The sequence below is a fragment of the Acanthisitta chloris genome, unplaced genomic scaffold, assembly GCF_000695815.1.
Source record: "Acanthisitta chloris isolate BGI_N310 unplaced genomic scaffold, ASM69581v1 scaffold14691, whole genome shotgun sequence".
Lineage (NCBI taxonomy): Eukaryota > Metazoa > Chordata > Aves > Passeriformes > Acanthisittidae > Acanthisitta > Acanthisitta chloris.
In genome coordinates, this window is record NW_008656605.1 from 1,947 (window position 1) to 20,590 (window position 18,644).

Here is an 18,644-nt window from a genome sequence, read left to right on the forward strand (position 1 = left end):
ACTTTTGCTACAGGCGGGTCCAGCTCCTGACATCCCTGTGCTCTTCTACTTGGACCTTACACTTAGATTAGGAACAACACTTTCCCACCAGTGATTAATTCACAGTCGGTGAAACACAGTCTCACTGTAGTTTGTTTAGTTTGGAAAGCCCACACAGAGAAATAACTCTTGTGCCACTATATATGACGATCCTAGGAAGAGCTGTAAGAGTACTGCCAAACTCTGCTAAGGGTGCAGGTCTCCAACTCTCATCTCCTAAGTAGGTTGAAGATATCTTCCCCTAGAACTACTTCTGTATTCTATCTTGAAACATCCTGCATGTTATCAGGAAGTTACTCAGATGGAATTAAGTTAATTATAGACACAGGAAAATATCTGCTGGCTCCAGGATGTTCTTAATCATGACTCTTTCTGTGCAGTACCTTAAAAGAACAAAGTTAAAAATTTCCATCACCAACAAGCCTTAGCATCCTGAAAGTAGCAGCAGAAAGCTGTGTTCTATCTTAATGTGTTCAAATGAGTTTTTCACTAAATGCAGCAATGTTCAGTTTATGAAGCCACTTCATACTCCTGATCAACTCTGTTGTGAATGTCTATTTGAGAAGGCAATTTCCATTGCAGTCTAACTTCTAGTTAAAATGACACAAATCACCACAGCTTCTAAAATTGCATCTGTAATCCTTTGTGTTGAAATGGCAAGTATTTTTATCTCCTATGATGCAGCTTGATAATAGAATTCTGAACACACAAGGCTTAAAAATGTCATTGCTACAGTAAGGCCTTTCAAGAAAACACACATTCCAGTATTCCTCTAGGGTGGGACCCCCGGCAGAAACAGGTCTGTGTAAAGACATCTTCAAAAAGTTACACTGGCTTTACAAGGTTTACAGTGAAGCAGAATTAATACCAGATCAAGAGAAGAGAGAAAATGATTCAGTATGAGACAGGAACTGATGGAAACAGGCCCTGTTTAGTAGTGACTATGTAATATCCCTTCTCCTCTCTAGCAACCTAAACACACATGGTAAGAACCTGCACTTCGAGAAGTCTCAGCCTGCTTTAATATGCTGTCACCAGCCACAGGAACTGCCTGAGCAGAGTCCTGGTAGTCAAGTTTCACAAAGCAAAAAGATGCACATGTGTGGTACACATTTAGCCCTGCTTCTTTGGAACCATCCATTAAAGAAGGAGCTTCTTCAAAACACTGTATTTGATTTCTCAGTTATGAGGTTTCCAATTCTCAAGCTAAACATACCCCAAGCTGTCATATTTGGAAGTCATGCTCATCAGGTAGCAATATGGTCTGAGATGGAAGTTTAAAATTGCTTAAGTACCTTTCTCAAGTAACAAGAGGCTAGACTTCAAATTCTGTTTATCAACTCTACTGGAAAATAATTATATGCATATATTTGTACAGAAGCTCTAGACAACAAATGAAATAAAAGCAATTTTGAAGCAGAACTTTCCAAATAGCAGAGTAAATACATGCACTGTATGTTTAACAATCCAAAAGGAGGAAAGGCATTAAAATCATGTTGTTCAGCACTCATTGAAAACAGACTCTAAAGAATTTAGAAACACAAGTTCAGTTTTTTTAAACTACAGTTTAATCATATTTAAAGACACAAATTAGAAAAAAACATTTATAGGCAAGTTAAAAACACCTTTAAAACATAACAGCAATCTGCTTCTGCAGCACTGCTGAGACAAATTAGAAATAAGTAATTATTAAAGTATCACAATCACAGTGTAACTAACAGTGGTATTTTAATTTTACCATACACCAACACTTAGTTTATGGATCTGTTGAAAAATAACACTTTTTAAAAAATATATATTTTGGAATAATAAAAATGAAATTCACTGACAATGTATTATAATCCAAACCAGGAAAGGCAAATTTAGGAATACTGTAGCTATCCACTTTTAGGGGTGTTCTCTCACCTTAAAATACGAGTGGTTGGAGGCGTAACTACTTCTGCATTGAGGTAAAACTATTCCCTTGAACGTGTAACCAAGGCAGGAAAGAACTAAGTCCCATATTTTAAATTCTTAAATTGAATAACTTATTACAACATCTTTGAATAATGCTATATTTACCCACCTTACACTGTTTTTCATCCCATACATTTTGAATGTTCTCTTCTAACTGATCTAGAACACATCTGAGGTCTGGGACTTAAGAGTAACTACCTATTTACTATTGTAGCATTTTGACACCTTTGTCACAGTAAGACACATCAGCAGATTCTTCATAGAAATAGTCAACACCACTGGACAAAAGAAGGTACAAAGAAAAGATGTAAAGAGAACCAATAAACACATAGAAAGGCAAAAGATGCATAGGCAAATACTCCTTAACTTATTGTGACAAGTGTTGCACTTTTAATATGCAGTGTTGCACTATTCTGATCACTGGTCTCTAGGCACCTTGTTTCTCTCCTCTTTGTTTCAGATTACATAGTCCCAGTTTTGAAGCCTAATCTGCCTAGAGCATGGACCACAGCTATCTATTCATATGACACTGTAGTGAAACCGAAATGAAACTCCAGCTTGGGGTATTTCTCCCTCAGAGAATGAAAGGAAAGAAGATTGTTCAGAGGTCTCTTTTACCAAGAGGCTCATTTGAAATAAGGTGCTGGACTGAGTCACTAGTAATATTAAAAATTTCCTCCAGAAGTGGCCCTACCTCAGATTTCATTCCTGTAACTGAAGTCAAATTTTCTATTCATAGCTTGCAGCAGAATATCTTACAAGGGTTGGTTTTGCAACAGAGTGAAAGAAGCTTTTTACTTGCCACTTCCAATGTAACCAACAGATTCTGTTTTCACTTTAGAAAGCAGGAAGCTTAGCACTCTGAGAACAGAGCCCCACACCCTTCGGATGTCATGTCCAACTGGAGGGCTCAACACCAGCCTTGTGAAAATTGATACGGCAAGTCTACCTATGCACACTAGATATGACTACAGTTTGTCAATTCAAAGTCTATACAATGTTTATATGAATATGCACATGGGTTTAGAAAATCTAAATCCAAAGCCAGGTCTAAGTCACTGGACACACAGCTAATGCACAAATGATGATGAAGTGGCAAAATTTGCTTTTGCACATTTGTATACCTAAAGTGAGCAAAACTATGCTTAAACATTTAATGCGGTGAAAATTGATAGAGTTGATAGTTAAATTTTTGTAAAAAAATTAAGAAAAGCTCTTCTCAAAACAAGTTTTTAAGAACTTTTTTTTTTCTTTTAGCTTTGACTGTAATAAGCAAGTGCTGCAGGATTTGCAGGGTGACTTGGTGGATGCCTGGATTTCATGGTGTTTGCAAAATGTCTAGGTTAAGACAACACACACATCAAAAATCCAGAGAGACATAACATAGAGCAGCTGCAGCCTAGGTCACAAGCAAGTAGAACCTCTGTCAAGCTCTGCACATAGGGTTAGCTCCCCCCAGGAATTGTGTGGCAAACCCTTCCAGCCAGGAATGGGAAATGTTCTGACTAGAGACTTCACTGCCAGCTTCTCCACCATCACTGTAAAGGAGATGAAGACTGACAGTGCAAACTAGTTGAGATCCAGACAGATCTGGTAATCTTATGAGAGTAGGTTCAATTCACTAGAGTATTTGCTTAGATACTTACTCAGAATAGCATTTAAATACTTGTTTAAGTACTCCTTGTCAATTGATTTTTAAACAGGAAAATTTAAAAATACTCCCAAGTATTATTCAGAGAATTATTGAACCTAAATAAAAACAGAAAGGTCAATCATGTAGTGAAATGCTATGATGACTCACTACAGAACCAATGTGTATTTTTTATACATAGCCTGCATCATATTGAAATCCTTACATTTATTTCCATCTGTTTTCTCACACTGATCACTTTTCAACATAAATGGCAATATTTGAAAATGTTCATTGAAAATGAAAAATTCTCAAGTCAGATTTGAGAATTTAATGAGAATTAAAAAAGGAAAGACTTAAGGATAAGGGAAATGCAAGCCTAAATTATTGCAACTTGTGCTTTTAAATTTCTTTATCATTCAAGGCCAACTTATAAAGTTGAACATGTGAAAGTTCACATATAAGCAACAGTGACATATTTTCAGGCAAACGTGAAGACACATTTGACCATCTATTTAAACAAACTGTCAACAACTTGTTTGCAAAGCTTCTGAGAGAAAAATCTAGACTCCGTTAAAATTGATATGAATTTGACAGGAGGTGAGGATTTCAAACATCTCCTCTGCATCAGAAGACATTTTACCATTAATCAAATCAATGCCATCAAAAGAGGTAAAACTACCTATTGTGCATCCTGTCATATCAGCCCAGCATTTATATTCATCTAATTCCCCTGGGGAAACAAAACAAGTTCTTTAAGTGTAAAATTCTTCTAACAAATAATATACTATACTGGTAAATCTCATACCATATCTAAGTGTAGAGCAGGGAATATACAAAGGTCTCTTCATACTCTTCTCACTCAAGTATGATTTGTTATCAAGAGCATATTGAAACACATACCAATATTTTTACATGTAATACATTTTCAAATGTCACCAATTATTGAAGACTTGTCTACATGTCAACTTAAGGAATGGCCATGGAAGAATAAGTTTCCTGAACAAGAAGGGCATATCTGTAACTGCAAAGCTAACAAAGCCTTTCCGATTACAACAGTAGTAGGCACCACTGAAAGTATTATTTAAATATGTAATATATATCTCTTTCATTAATACAGAATCATAAAGGTAAAAAAAGGTTAAGCAAGCAAAGAGTTACTATCAGGGTGACCACATTTACTAACTAACATTAACTCATTAAGTGCCTGAATGAACTGTTCACAATAGGCAAATATCTGCAAAGCACCATAAAATTATGAATGATATGTTGTCTTTACATTTCATAGTGTGCTGATCTGCAATACAGAAAACACTTTTACCTTTTGGATATACATTAGTTCATAAGTGAAAGAATACTTAAAACCATTTTTTCTTCATGCCCAAAAACATAGGAAATTTTTCTACCATTTTTCTCAGGAAGAGCAATAGGAAATCACTGCCATCCTTTCAAATTCAGTATTATCAAATGGTGATGGTAAAACCTAAAAACTATCTAAAACATCGGGACTGGCTGCTCTTGACTCTGATTGAATGGATAAAAGGATCCAGTGAGACAGCAAGGCAGAAAACAAGTAAAGCAGAGGGAAAGCAACAACAACAACAAAACCCCAGTTTGACTAAAATCAGAGTGCTGCCATTAAAACAAAACACCTCGTTCCACAGTCCCCAAGAGAATTCATTTGCATGAAGAGCAGATTTTGGTTCAAAGTACTTTTTATATTCAGCAATGACATTTAAAGGGTAAATTCTAGGACACTACAGTTCTGTGCAGAATTACTCAATTGTCATAGCTTTCTTGTGTTGCAATTATTTACTGGGTCCAAATCATGAAGAAAAAATTCATGTCCAATTTTCAAACCTGTATCTTGCCACCTGTGCCCAACAAAAGCATGGACATATTTTCTTAGCTATTTAAACTTCTTTACATACAGAAGTTCTGAACAAAACTGTACCCGTGAATTCACTCACACTGAAGTACCAGTCTGCACTACCCTAAACCTTATTTTCTTGGAGTGTTTACAACTGTTTCCATATTTCATTAAGAAGAATTAGTAAGCCTCCATTGCACACCATGGGCATGTTTGCCAAAACAAGAAAACAAGAGTACCAGAAGATTAATGGCAAAACAGCACATTGGATGTTGTACTGGCATCCAAAAGTGTCTGTTTGGGTAGATGTATAGACTGCACCAGCAAGATGAATTTAAGTTCAACACCAACAAATGCTGAAAGAATCAACTTGAATTCTCCTCACGCACCCAGAAATGTACAATTCTAATTTGTTCTTGTACGTAAATATTCCTTCAAGTACAGAAAGCAAAAAAAAGTCTTTCCTGATTCTGTACCTAATAAGGATGATGAAACAAAGAAACTAGTGTGCCCTTACTTATTAACAAGAAGAAAATCATAATGTGGTTTCAAAGCGGCATATAACAACCACAAGCCCATGTAAAGGGAAGTCTACTTGGGGAATCAAAGAAAGGATTTATAAATCAGATTATTTAATCTTAAGGATAATACAGCTGTCACTGCATTCATGAACATCCCTGCTCATCTAGAGACCCATCCACTCTCATTTCATGTTCACGTCCCCCTTTCTAACTGCGTCGATTAATTAGTGCTAACCTACCTATATGTTATCTTCTTCCTGGACTTCTAGGCAAGGAGCCAAAGGCCAGACACAGCCCTATGACAGCAGGGAAACAATTTTGACCTAATTTAGGATTTGGTTCTGTAGAGAGTATTCCAGAAGTACTGTAATGATTTTTCCATGGTAGTACCAGCAAAGCTGACGACCATCAGAATATCCATCTCACTTGTGCTAGTATTTGATGAAAAATTTAAGGTTCAAAATATTATGACAAAACTTTTCTCACTCATTAGTAATCAACAAGCTGTATTATTGTTCTCTGGTACTATTTTGTGCCTGGTTTAAAACTAAACCCCATGTGGATAAACAGTTTGCGTTTACTTTAAAAAATTATATGCAAACACAGAATATATGCAATTAAAATGTAGCCCTTTAACAGTAGTACTCTAGCAGTGACCATCATCACCATAAATGGTCTGGAATAGATATAACCACTGCACTGTTTCCTTGACACATGTAGTGAATTCATAAGTCAGATATTCTGAAGGATTTCTTTCTTTCATTATGTAACCCACAAATATGACATGAACTTTGCATCTAAAATTCTAATTTAACGAAAAAGCTTTTCCTCAAATTCATACACTTCTTTGGATAAAGGGCCATCAATTATCAAGCCTACAGAAATTGGTTATGATAGTCATTTCATGCTTGACTAGCTACGTGCTGGAGCTTCAAGGTAATTTTACTATTTCATACCGAAAGCATCATCAACTAACTGATGCCTGAAAATTCAAAATAACTTTAAGTATTAAAAATCACTTTTTGTAAAACAGTTCTATTCTAGAACAAGTATTTCTGGTATTGAAGGGCAAAACTGCACTTTCATTGACATCCCAGTGCTTGCACATTGTCTTCTGTGCCTTTTGGCTGCCTTTCCCCCTCCAGCTGCAAAGCCCACTTGGCAGTGTTTTATTGGGTTAAGGTACTTGAAAGTAAAAGAAACCTACATTAGAGCTATCAAGTCCTGGAAAAGGTGGATCTTAAGGTGTTTTTAATCCATTCAGAAGGGTGATTTTAATCCATTCAGAGTAGTTATACTCTTTATCAAAGAAACCTAACTATAATTTGGCATCAATGTTTACAGTTCTGTAGTGTACTGTAATAGTTTGAGATACTTTAAGAAAACCCTCCAAATACTGAGATGCTTATTGCAATTCCCTTTTAAAGATTGAAAAGTCTTCTGGTGACCTTGCATTTCCTGTTCTTATCTTCCTCATAGCATATAGTGTTAAATATTTGCAAGATGCTTTCCACATAAAATCGAACTTGAAAATACCCACTTACAAACAATATTTCAGTAAATAGAGGGTTTAAGGCAAGTCATTCATTTGGAAAAATTAATTTCCATTTGTTAATCCTAGATTGACACAATTTTATTCTACCCCATCAGTGCCTTGGGATACACAACGTACATTCAACAAAGGGCACACACATGACCCTATGGACATACGTTGCAAGTCCTGAGTGCCCATTGAAATAATGGTAATATCTTCATATAAGGCGTGACCCACAGGGACATGGCATGGGAGGGGTTACTTTGTTTTGTTTCCAGTCTTGCTATTGTGTGTGATTTTCCTAGGTAATGCATTCTTTTCTTACTAAACATCTTTGCAAACAAATACAAACCCCTTTAAAAGGTGCTAAAAATGGGTTTCTGAAAACATACAAAATATATTCATCATAGTATTTCCTCAATCACTGTTTTAGTGTTTGATATCTGCAGGTTATTTCTTGCTTCTGACTGAAACTATTATTTGTTGTGGAATAACTGTTCTTTTGCAAAAGATGTTCTTCTTCTAGTTTTTTGGACCACACGGGCTGGACACTTTCATGCTTTTTACTTCCTTTCTGAGTTCTTTTCAATGGAAATACCAACAACACCAGGATGCTGGCAATATGAAGACAGAAATAGCAGGAGCTGAAAAACATGCAGAAATAGTAATTCAGTAAAACTCTGACCACTCTTACAGAATACTTAAGGAATAAACTGTCAAAACCTACTTGACTACTTTGCACGTAAAATAAGAAGACATTAATATTTCCTTTAACAAATGTAACGATAGGGATAAAAGTAAAAAAGGAAAATCAGAAATTAAGTCTTCCCTTATAGTATTTAGTGCTGTAGCAAGAGTGAATGGAAGTCTGCTTTCAACCTTTTTTCACAAGTTACTTCTGGAAAGTTAGTATCTAGTCTTGCTATAAAAACAGCTCAAGAGCATACCGTAACCTCAAAGCTACCCTCTGGGTTTGGTTTTGGTTGGGTTTTTCTCCCTGCCCCAGGAAGAATAAAGTCTATTATGACAGGGAAGTGAGAGCACTCTATGGGTTTTCATACACAATGTTTGAGCACTAGAACAGAAATACAATTTGCTCAGCTAACAAATCGGTCTTGTAATGATCACTAAAATAGCTTCAGAAATCTTACACTATGGAAAATGCTTCTATTCCAATTTTTTTAAAAAAAGGAAAGGAAACAGAATGGGCTTACCTGTAAAAGGTGAATGAGGGTTTTACAGAGAGCAGTACAAATGGCACGACCGTGTAACTTATTGCTACTTGAGTTGCCATCCACGTTACAATATCATAACATAGTTTAACTGCAGGTGATTCGACAAAATAGTGTCGGATATTGTTTCTTATCTGAAAAGCAGGGAATAGTAAATTAGCTTAGGAATAAGAGAGCTCAGAGTTTGCTGCATGACACAAAATTCATAGGATGAATTGAAACGCTACAGTTTGGTCAAATATCTTTGAACTATTAAAAATGCCCATCAAGTTCAACAGGAGTTGAATTCCCTGCACTTCATCTACCATGGGAATTTATGCATTTTTCAATTTAAACAGCATTTAAGTGAATGAATCCTCAACAGCATTTAAGTGAATGAATCCTCCCCTAAATCCAATGCAACTTTGAAATGCTTGTCTGAAGGAGGCAGATGTTCTATTCTACCAAGCCATCCTGCAAATGTAAAGGGTTAGAGTAAATGACAGCAGAATGCTTCTGATGAAAGCCATTTCCATAGACTTGTTAATAAGATATATTTTAGGACAAGCAGAGTATAAATCACAATATACAAAATATCAGTTCTAATTACATATTTCAGGAGTCTTAATAGCAACTACTATTAAATGGGATTGTTATAAAATAACTCCATTTTCGACACTGTCTTCTTTTGTTTGTGAAATTCTGTTCAACCAATGGAATAACCAGAGGTATTAAAAAAATAAATTCGGAACCCTCACAGGTTTGGATCCAGTTTTATTTAAGTCTATAATTAAAAGACATCAGAAGATCTCTGACCCTCCTTCCTTTGAACTGTCATCCGTGCTCATACTCTTATTTACTGACAAGCGAAGATGGACTCAATTCAGCCTTTGTGCAGCTTGGTATCACACCTGCCACCTTCCAGTCACCTGCACTGAGGCAGAGCTCTCTGAAAAGCTGCACACCAAAGTACATGGTTTAAGCTTCTTCAACCTTCAGTTTCTTTGGAACACCGGTTACTAAAAACATATCCAAGACTAGCTCCTCCTGATTTAATTCTTAAAACCTTTTTTTTACCCTTCTGTTCCTTCTTATCCAAATTGCCCTGTAGATACTGCATTCCCAGTCAGCCTTTGCTTAGGTAAGCTAAGTAGAACAAGTACTTCTAGCCACATACCCTTCATCCTGCCATCATAGGTTTTCTCCTATGGTCACAGGCAATGACTTGTTCTGTAGAACTCAGATGAAGCTGGACAGATTTTCTTGTAGAGGAATCTTGTATTTTAGGACTTGAAGGACAACTTTAAAGACAAGTCTACAATTGCCCCTAATAAACATGTAATTATGAAACATGTAATGACTAAAAGAGGTAAAACAAGTTGACAGAACAAAGTGTGGACCAGAGCCAACCTGCCAAACTTGGTAATTAAAGGCTGGTAGAGTTACATTGGAGGTGCTTCAGCATATTTATTATACATCTTAGCAGCTAATATTAAGTACCTGTTAATACAGAAACTCCAGATATTTTTATTTACTAGCCTATTGATTGCTACATATGGAATGTCAACACAACACAGCTTACTAGTGAAGCCCAGGATGAAGTGCAGTGTGCACTCCCATTTACTGGACTCATCAGAGTAAACTTCTACCTGTGAACTGTCCCAGAACCTTGGCTTTTGCACCAGCCCCTGGCTGATAAATGTCAAGAGTTCCCTGTGATAGAGTCTGGAAGGAAAAGAGCTATACCTATCAAAAAGAAAGGACTATACCCACATCTTGGGAAGAAAGAGGAGAATCTGTTTTATTGCTGTAGTTAACAACCTCAACCTGAAGTACCACCTTCCTCTCCCTATTATAGCAACAAAGAGCAGTCTGCTTCATTTCTCATTTTCCTGGTTCTTTCAGCCAAAGTGGTGTTATGCTGCTCTAATCTCACATGTAATTTGTTCCTCTTTCCCACTGAGTAACTGATAAACCTGTCTCTGTTCTTAGCAGCCTTCTCAAGCAGAACTGTGAGAGGTTTCTTGGCAGATCTGCTAGTTCCATATGGTTCTGAATAGCAGCTGCAAAAGCTTGTTAACATGAATGCACTGCTGGCTGGCCAACTTGAAATAGTAACTGAACTAGAGATTTTTTTATCTCTTGCTTGAGGGGCAGCATTCTTTAGTCATCATCTTTACAATAGTGCTGGACATAAATTAGGGAGGGGTTGGACATTGACACCCGAATTTTAAGCTGCTCATCATCAGTGTTTTTTGCAAAGTGATCTTAGATAACACCAATCTGTTCAGCATGCCACAGTAATACACAATCAGTTAATACAGAGAAAGAGCTTCCACAAAAGATACTCTACAAATATGTTATAGGCTGTGTGCAATCTTGTTTGTTTCCATCAGTCAGCCCCTCCTTAGAGCTAATCATTTCCATTGCATGTAAATGCCACTATCAGACAGATTGTGTATGAAGCGTAAAGGGTATCTCTGGAATACAGAACATGACCAATTTTCTTTTACAAAACTTATTATTTAAGAAGAGACTTGGTACTTACAGCTCGTGCTGCTAGTGTCATTAGTACTCCTGTTAAAAACGTTAAATAATATCCTGGGTAAACCCCATGCCAGATGGCAGAAAGGATGAAGGTTTGGATCGTTGGGCTGAAGGTGGCTCGCTCATAGCACACTCTAGTAAGTCAAAAACAAGTCAAGATAAATAACACGAAACAAATCACCAACAGTCTTCTCAGTTATCATTTATACTTTTACCAGTTTCATGTCCAACACAAAAGTTTCAATGCAACTGCAGTTTTCTATTATTTAGTAATATCACCACTCTCTTATGACTTACAGAAAATGCTTAAATGCTTAAAGCTATTCACAGCTCCCAGTTCAACTCCTCAGTGCTAACCTGTGCTCAGTCCCATCACACATAATCAAGAGATACACAAGCATCCAAAGGCAGGCGTTGGCATTAATTAGGAATCTTGAGCCATCCAAGAATGTGTTTGAAAAGCTACACTGGAAGGCACAAACCACTCTGCAGACTCTTGTGATGAGTTAGATATATGCTTTTCATAAAATGAAAGCAGCTTATAGGAGAAGGAAAAAACTAACATCTACCTTGAATTTTGAATACTAAAGAGAACACAGTTGAAAATGTGTCCGTGTGACACAATTAGGTGAGCATGACGATGAAAGCGTAATAAATATTCTCGTGTTGCGAGAGTACCAAATAAGGAGAATGCTGAACTGTTACTTAAAAATTGAGACTGAATTATTAGGCAAGGTCCTACAGTAAGAAATTCTAGAAGGAAGGAGGTAAAAAGGAATCCAAGAAAGGTAGTTTCTAAAAGACAACATTATATGACACAATGACAAACCATCATGATGTGGAAGAATGATAGGAAACAGGGTAAGGTCCTGATATGGCTTCATCAAGAGTTCTTTTATGTCTTTAATGATCTGAAAACCAAAAAGCAATAGGAAATATGGAAACAGATACAAACTAACATGAAGCAAAAATAACCACCACAAGCATGCATGAACACAAATCAATGGCTAACACAAAAATGAGTTTTAACTAAAAGGGCCATAGACACCAACATGTTAAAAGGTTTGGTAACCACATATCAAGTTAACAGAGCAAGATAAGAGAATGCACATCTATTATTCAAAGAAGACAACAAGCTAATGATACAGAGGGCCGCAACATTCACAACTAATCTAAACTACTTTACTACAACTTTCATGTATACAAAAGATTACTGAGACCAACTGATGCAGTCAATGTTCAAGAACGGAACGTAAAAATACAGGATCTGAATAGAGAAAGACCAAAGGCTTATTTTGCTTATTTAGTTTATTCCAGTCAAATAGATGTGGTAAGCTTTATCTTGTGAAGTCATCAGTGTGGGATATGAGCACAAGTCCCTCCTCTTGCCAAAGGGCTTCGCTCACAGTGGCCATTAAGACAAGAACATCAGGCTAAGTGGAATGCAGGTGCATGCATGTGTAATACATGAAACTCTCAAGGACATTTGCCCAAAACAATCACCTGAAGAAGCAAAGCGACATTGCCCAGGCTAAACAGTAAACAGAGAATTTCAAAGAGACATTTTTGACAAAGAATATCTCAGCCTCAGAAGTACAAAAGCATTAGGAAAATTTCTGATGAATCAAGGAGATATCTTGGAGCAAAAATCTGGTTTGATGTTGCCAGAAGTTGCCCCACCAGTACCATGACCTACGTCTTGGCCAAGACAGAACATCCCTCATAGACACTGAGTAGCCTGCATCCAGCTAAGGGACTGTCGGTGCAGTGCGCAGTGCCAGGGAGCAGTTATCTCCTCCCTGCCAGCTGCAGGCACATGAATTTGTGATATGCTTTTCTAATGGGCATGTGAATTAGCGGGTTCACACTGAGCTGGAGCACACACATCTCCCACAGGGGGCCCACACTTCTCAGAGGAGCTGTGGGTTGGTATCCCACATGTCCTTGGGGAGGAGGTGCAGTTTGCATGTAACTGTGTGTGTATATGTGTGTTTTTTAAACTGCTTGGGATTAGTTACAGAAGAGTGTTTAGAAATGTTTATTAAACCAGAGCACTAAACACATATAAAATGTTATCTGTTCTAGTACTGCTATTAATTCTAAATGTATATTTCACTGACTGTGGCTAATTGTGTCTCATTAATAAACTGATACGCGGCTTCAATCTTAATTTGGTTTAAACTACTCTAAGCAAATTGTCCCCTGAAAAGCACTCAGGAGCCAACAAAACTAATTAATTTACTAACCAAATTTCAGCTGTATCAATGCAAGTCAGGTAATACATACTACCAAATAAATCATCAGGCTTCAGTTTTAAAGAGTAAAAAGTAAACTTAAACTCTTCCATGGATTTGGCAATAATAAATTGTGTTCAAATGTTTCATTTGATGTTCCTAAAAACAAACCAAAGGAATATCATCATCACAACAGGCTAAGAAAAATCTATTCAAATAGGGTGATTCAGGCTATCTTATCCATAGTTTGCCCTAGAAGTGGGAAGATGCATCAGCTGTTCAACAAGGTACTGCCTTTGGTCTGGTTCTACACTTTCATTACTAACTTGGGTGGTAGAACGAGAAGTGTATTTTTCCACCTTGTCTTCCCTTCCTTTTTTGGGGTGGAAAGTGGGATGGACGAAATAGGCAATGTTTTCTTAGGAGACAGAGCACTAGAATCCAAAATGATCTTGACAGACTTGGAAGGATGTTCTGAAATCAACAAGATGAAGTCCAAAGCATAGAACATCTAATAAGGAAAGTGGAAGATAAAACAGTACCATTTCTGTAACATTACTGAAAAAGTGCAGCTGAGTATGAATATGAATCAACAGTATGAAACACTGAGTATGGGCTGAGCATGGATCAACAGTAGATTGCTGCTGCAAAATGACAGGTAGAACATTCTTTCCAATACATCACAGTATTACCTAAAGAAAATACAGGTAATTAATCCACTCAAATTATCCTGTAACAAGCCTGGGAAAGACCTTGTAGGTCTTAGCAGAAGTACTAGATCTACATTAAAAGGGCAGGAAGTTTGGAAAGATGTCAGAATCAAGCAACAGGAACCACAGAAGCTTTGCAAACATGACCAAAGACAAATGGGATTAGATGGTTTCTTTGGAAAAGAGAATGAACAGGTTGAGGGGCAACATAACAGCTTTCCCAGTCAGGCAACGTTATCATGATAGATATTAATGATATATGCTACTATGTGCATATCTATTTTAACTTGCATGTTTGTAACAGAAACACCTCTGAATTGCTGTATTTTATGATCTACATGTAGCTCCATTAATTGTGTTTTTTAGCAAGGAGCTGGTTTTTACACACAATCAGGGTTTAAGTCATGTAATTCCAAAGGTTCAGTTTATCTTTAGAGATTATCAGAAAAGAACAGAACAAATGCTGATGTATTTCATGTGAGACAAATGGCCAGATTTTAGGTACTCCTATAAATGGTAAATGAGTGAGGTATTAAAAGTGGATGTTTAAAGTAATACATGAGCTCGTCCTCTACTCAAACTGTTGTAGCACTGCAACTAACTAGTAATATAATAAATATTCTCTACCACTATTTATGGAACTCATATGCAATCAATTAAAACAATCTTTTACTTGCAACAAAGCTTTCAGAAAACATCCACCTTTCTCCCTTTCACTGTAGCAGAGTCGATTTAAATTTTCCTCAAATATTTAGACTGTCCTCAAAGATTCTTCTACTATTGTTTAAAAAAATATTTATTAAAGGAGATGCTTGAATTTTTCTTCACATCCTCCTTTACTGTCACTCTGAGTAACTGATTTGCATTTTCTTTCTTTCAATTCTTAACAGAAATGTTACATTTCTTTGTTAATAGAGTTTTTGTTTAGAATCATTTCATTTAGGAGATTTGAAAGTCTGTTGAAATGCAACCTTTTCCCATTAAGTTTTGGTCCTGACAAACTTCTATTCTTCAACTAAATTAAAACAGCTAAATACCTTATTTGCTTTATTGAATGATACATTTCAATACCCACAAGCATGCGATTCTTCCTTGTTGACTGTCCTAGCAATAGATCCTACTGACTTGAAACAACCAGAATAACTATATAAAATTCAATTTGTTTTTAATTGGGTACGCAAAGTATTTAGGGATTAAATTATTTAAGAAAGAGAATACACTATGAAGAAATTTCATGGAAGAAACATCCTGCTGCCAGCTATCCTAGAATAAGGGTAAGATCCTCCGAGGGATCCAAAGATAGGGATCTCAGTTAAACTTGCACCTATTGTCAGAAGATCAACCCCACAGACTGGAAGAAGGGAACAACACACATGTGCTACTCAAGAACACTTTGACTTTCTGGTTAACACAAAGAAGCAGAATGCTGTAGTTCACTGGGCACTATACCTGTCTCCCAGACAAGGAAAAAGTGCATCTGAGCGATACTCATTTGCAATTTTGGTTGACAGCACATTGTAGGTTTTGATGTGCCATGCACACATAATGGAAGGAGAAGAGATAGTTCTCTCACGGAATGTATGGAAGTTCCCATATCACCGTATGGCCAAAAATAACTCAGCTTTCACAGGCTGAGATGTACATTTTGCCTGCTGCTCTCAGCAACGTGCACTGGGGTTTGAAGGACAAGAGAGGAGAAAAATACATCTCCACAGACTAACAGTTGGTTTTAGGCTCCCTATGGCCAGCGAAGAAAAACAGTTTCTATCATAGCCTGACAGTTACACTAAGAGAGAAGTCCTAAATTCAGAGGCTTTACTTCAAGTATTAAAATGTCCTGTGCAGTTCCTAAACAACTGATGTTTTGTGGCATTTAGCTTTAAATGTTACATGATCTTCAAAGAAAAGTTTTCCTTTAAGAAATAAATACCTTTTAAGCCAAAGAGCTGTTTGGATATTCCAGTTATCAAGAAACATCTTGAAACTTGTGGAAAACTGTAAAGTAAAGCAAATCAATTATTTCTGTAATTGTAAAGTGTTATAAAGTGTTTAAACATTACAAATCCTCCACTCCTCCCCTCCAACTTTCAGACCAGTTGAATAAGTTATTTACTTAACTGCTTATAACTACAAAATATTTCGGAAGGCAACTCACAAATAGAACATGCTCAACACAGACTCTATTTTTCATCCTTTCCTAAGGGCAAGAACATGCCATTTCTGACTTAGAACATATTCACTATCTTAAGGATCAAAATGCACAAGAAAAGTTACTGAAATTACAAGCAATTAACCTACGCAGGCATATGGGTTTTTTTGAAAGAGCCAGAAACAAACCTCTATTTGCTGGATTCTCAGATTTGATATTAGATCCCAACGTGTAACTCCATTTTTATCATAGCCTCTAAAACCAAACCCTGCTGCATTATTAATTGCATCTGCTGCAATGAAACAAGAAGAAACAAATTAATTATAAACTGCCTATGTTACAAATTGTGCATCACACAATATGCAGCTTGTTCAAAACATTTATCACATTTTACCGTGGTTTAGGAGTGGTATTCTCCAATTTAGCGTTTCCTCTGAAACCCCCCAGACCTCATGCTGCTCACTCACTCCCTCACCCCCTCCCTCTGTGGTGGGATGGAGGGAATTGGAGGCACAAATTGTAAAGATCACATGTTGAGATAATAACAATTTACTAAGAAACAGCAATGAAGTAAGAAAATGAACAGTAACATGAGGCCTGGCATGCTGGAGGGTCATTGCAAGCTGCATCAGGAACTCAAGAGAGGTGTACCTGGAGCAGTCCATGGGAGGCACAGCAGACAGTGACAGTATCATTCAGCAAACAGTGTTATACAATTGAACATTACTCACTGGTCTCACCCAAAAATCAAATCCTCTTGAGGTACACACTATGCTACCCCAACCTTCTGCATTACCCACCAAGTGCACCCAGGTCCTTGAGCAAAAGCAATCCCACAGATGGGTTTGCCTTTGCCTGAGGCAGGACTAATCCAGACCATCTTCCTTAGCATATTCCTCAGATGCACCACAGGGACTTTAACCCCTTCTATGGTACATACAGGTTTTGATTGGGCAGGGCCAGTGGAAACACCAGTGTTAACTAACCAGGTGGCCTTTGCTAAATGTAGATCCCAATGTCTGAAGGTTCCACCACCCATTGCCTCCAATATGGTTTCTAACAATCCATTGTACTGCTCAATTTTCCCAGAGCCAAGTGCATGGTAGGGAATATGATACACCCACTCAGTACCGTGCTCTCTGACCCAGGTGCCTATGAAGCTATTTCAAATATGAGTCCTGTTGTCTGAATCAATTCTTTCTGGGGTGCCATGTTGCCACAGAACTTGCTTTCTGAGGCCCAAGATGGTGTTCCAGGTGGCATGAAGCACACGGTACATCTCCAGTCATCCAGTGGTTGATTCTACCATCGTGAGCATATAGCACTTGCCTTGGTGAGTTTGTGGAAGTGTGATGTAATCAATCTGCCAGGTCTCTCCATATTTATATTTTGCCCACTGTCCACCATACCACAGAGGCTTTACCCACTTGGCCTGCTTGATTGCAGCACACATCTCACAGTTATGGATAACCCGAGAGATAGTGTCCATGGTTAAGTCCACCCCTCAATCATGAGTGCATCTGTATGTTCCATCTCTGCCCTGATGACCTGAGGCACCCTGGGCCCACCAGGCCATAAACAGTTCACTCTTATGCTGCCAGTCCAGATCCACCTGAGACACTTATCTTGGCAGCTTGATCCACCTCTCCATTGCTGTGATGTTCTTGAATAGCTCTTGGGTACATGTGTGTCTACATGGCCTACATTTACAACCAGCTTCTCTACCCAGGCAGCGATGTCCTGCCACAACTCATCAGCCCAGATGGGTTTACCTCTGCACTGCCAACTGGACTTTTTCTGTCATTCTAGCCACCTCCACAGAGCATTTGCTACCATCCATGAATCAGTGTAGAGGTAGAGCCCTGCCCATTTCTTGCAATCAGCAAAATCTAAAGCCAGATGGACAGCTCTCAGCTCTGTAACCTGACTTGATCCACCTTGTCCCTCAATAGCTTCTGGGACTTGCTGTGTAGGACTCCATAAGGCAGCTTTCCATTTTAGATGCAACCTTACAACAGGACAAGAACCATAAGTGAAGAGAGCATATAATCTTTCATTCTCTGGCAAATGATTATATTGTGGGACCTCCTCACCATGTGTCACCTCCTCCTCTGATGATGATAGTCCAAAAATTTCACCTTCAGGCCAGTTTGTGATGACTTCCAAGATCCCCGGGTGATTAGGGTTTCCTATCCAAGCTCACCATGTGATCAGTACAATCCACTTACTCCATGTAGCATCAG

At 37.7% G+C, this 18,644-nt stretch overlaps 1 protein-coding gene across 1 annotated transcript; it reads right to left on the bottom strand.

Moving 5' to 3' along the window:
- Positions 1-7,040: 7,040 nt before the first annotated feature.
- LOC103811432 (membrane-bound O-acyltransferase domain-containing protein 2) lies at positions 7,041-16,703 on the bottom strand. The gene is made up of 5 exons (XM_009084406.1): positions 16,590-16,703; positions 16,183-16,247; positions 11,310-11,442; positions 8,765-8,916; positions 7,041-8,194 (listed from the first exon to the last, which is right to left on the bottom strand). The coding sequence occupies exons 2-5, from the start codon at positions 16,227-16,229 to the stop codon at positions 7,972-7,974; spliced, it is 555 nt and encodes a 184-aa protein (XP_009082654.1). The 5' UTR covers positions 16,230-16,247; positions 16,590-16,703; the 3' UTR covers positions 7,041-7,971.
- Positions 16,704-18,644: the final 1,941 nt, after the last annotated feature.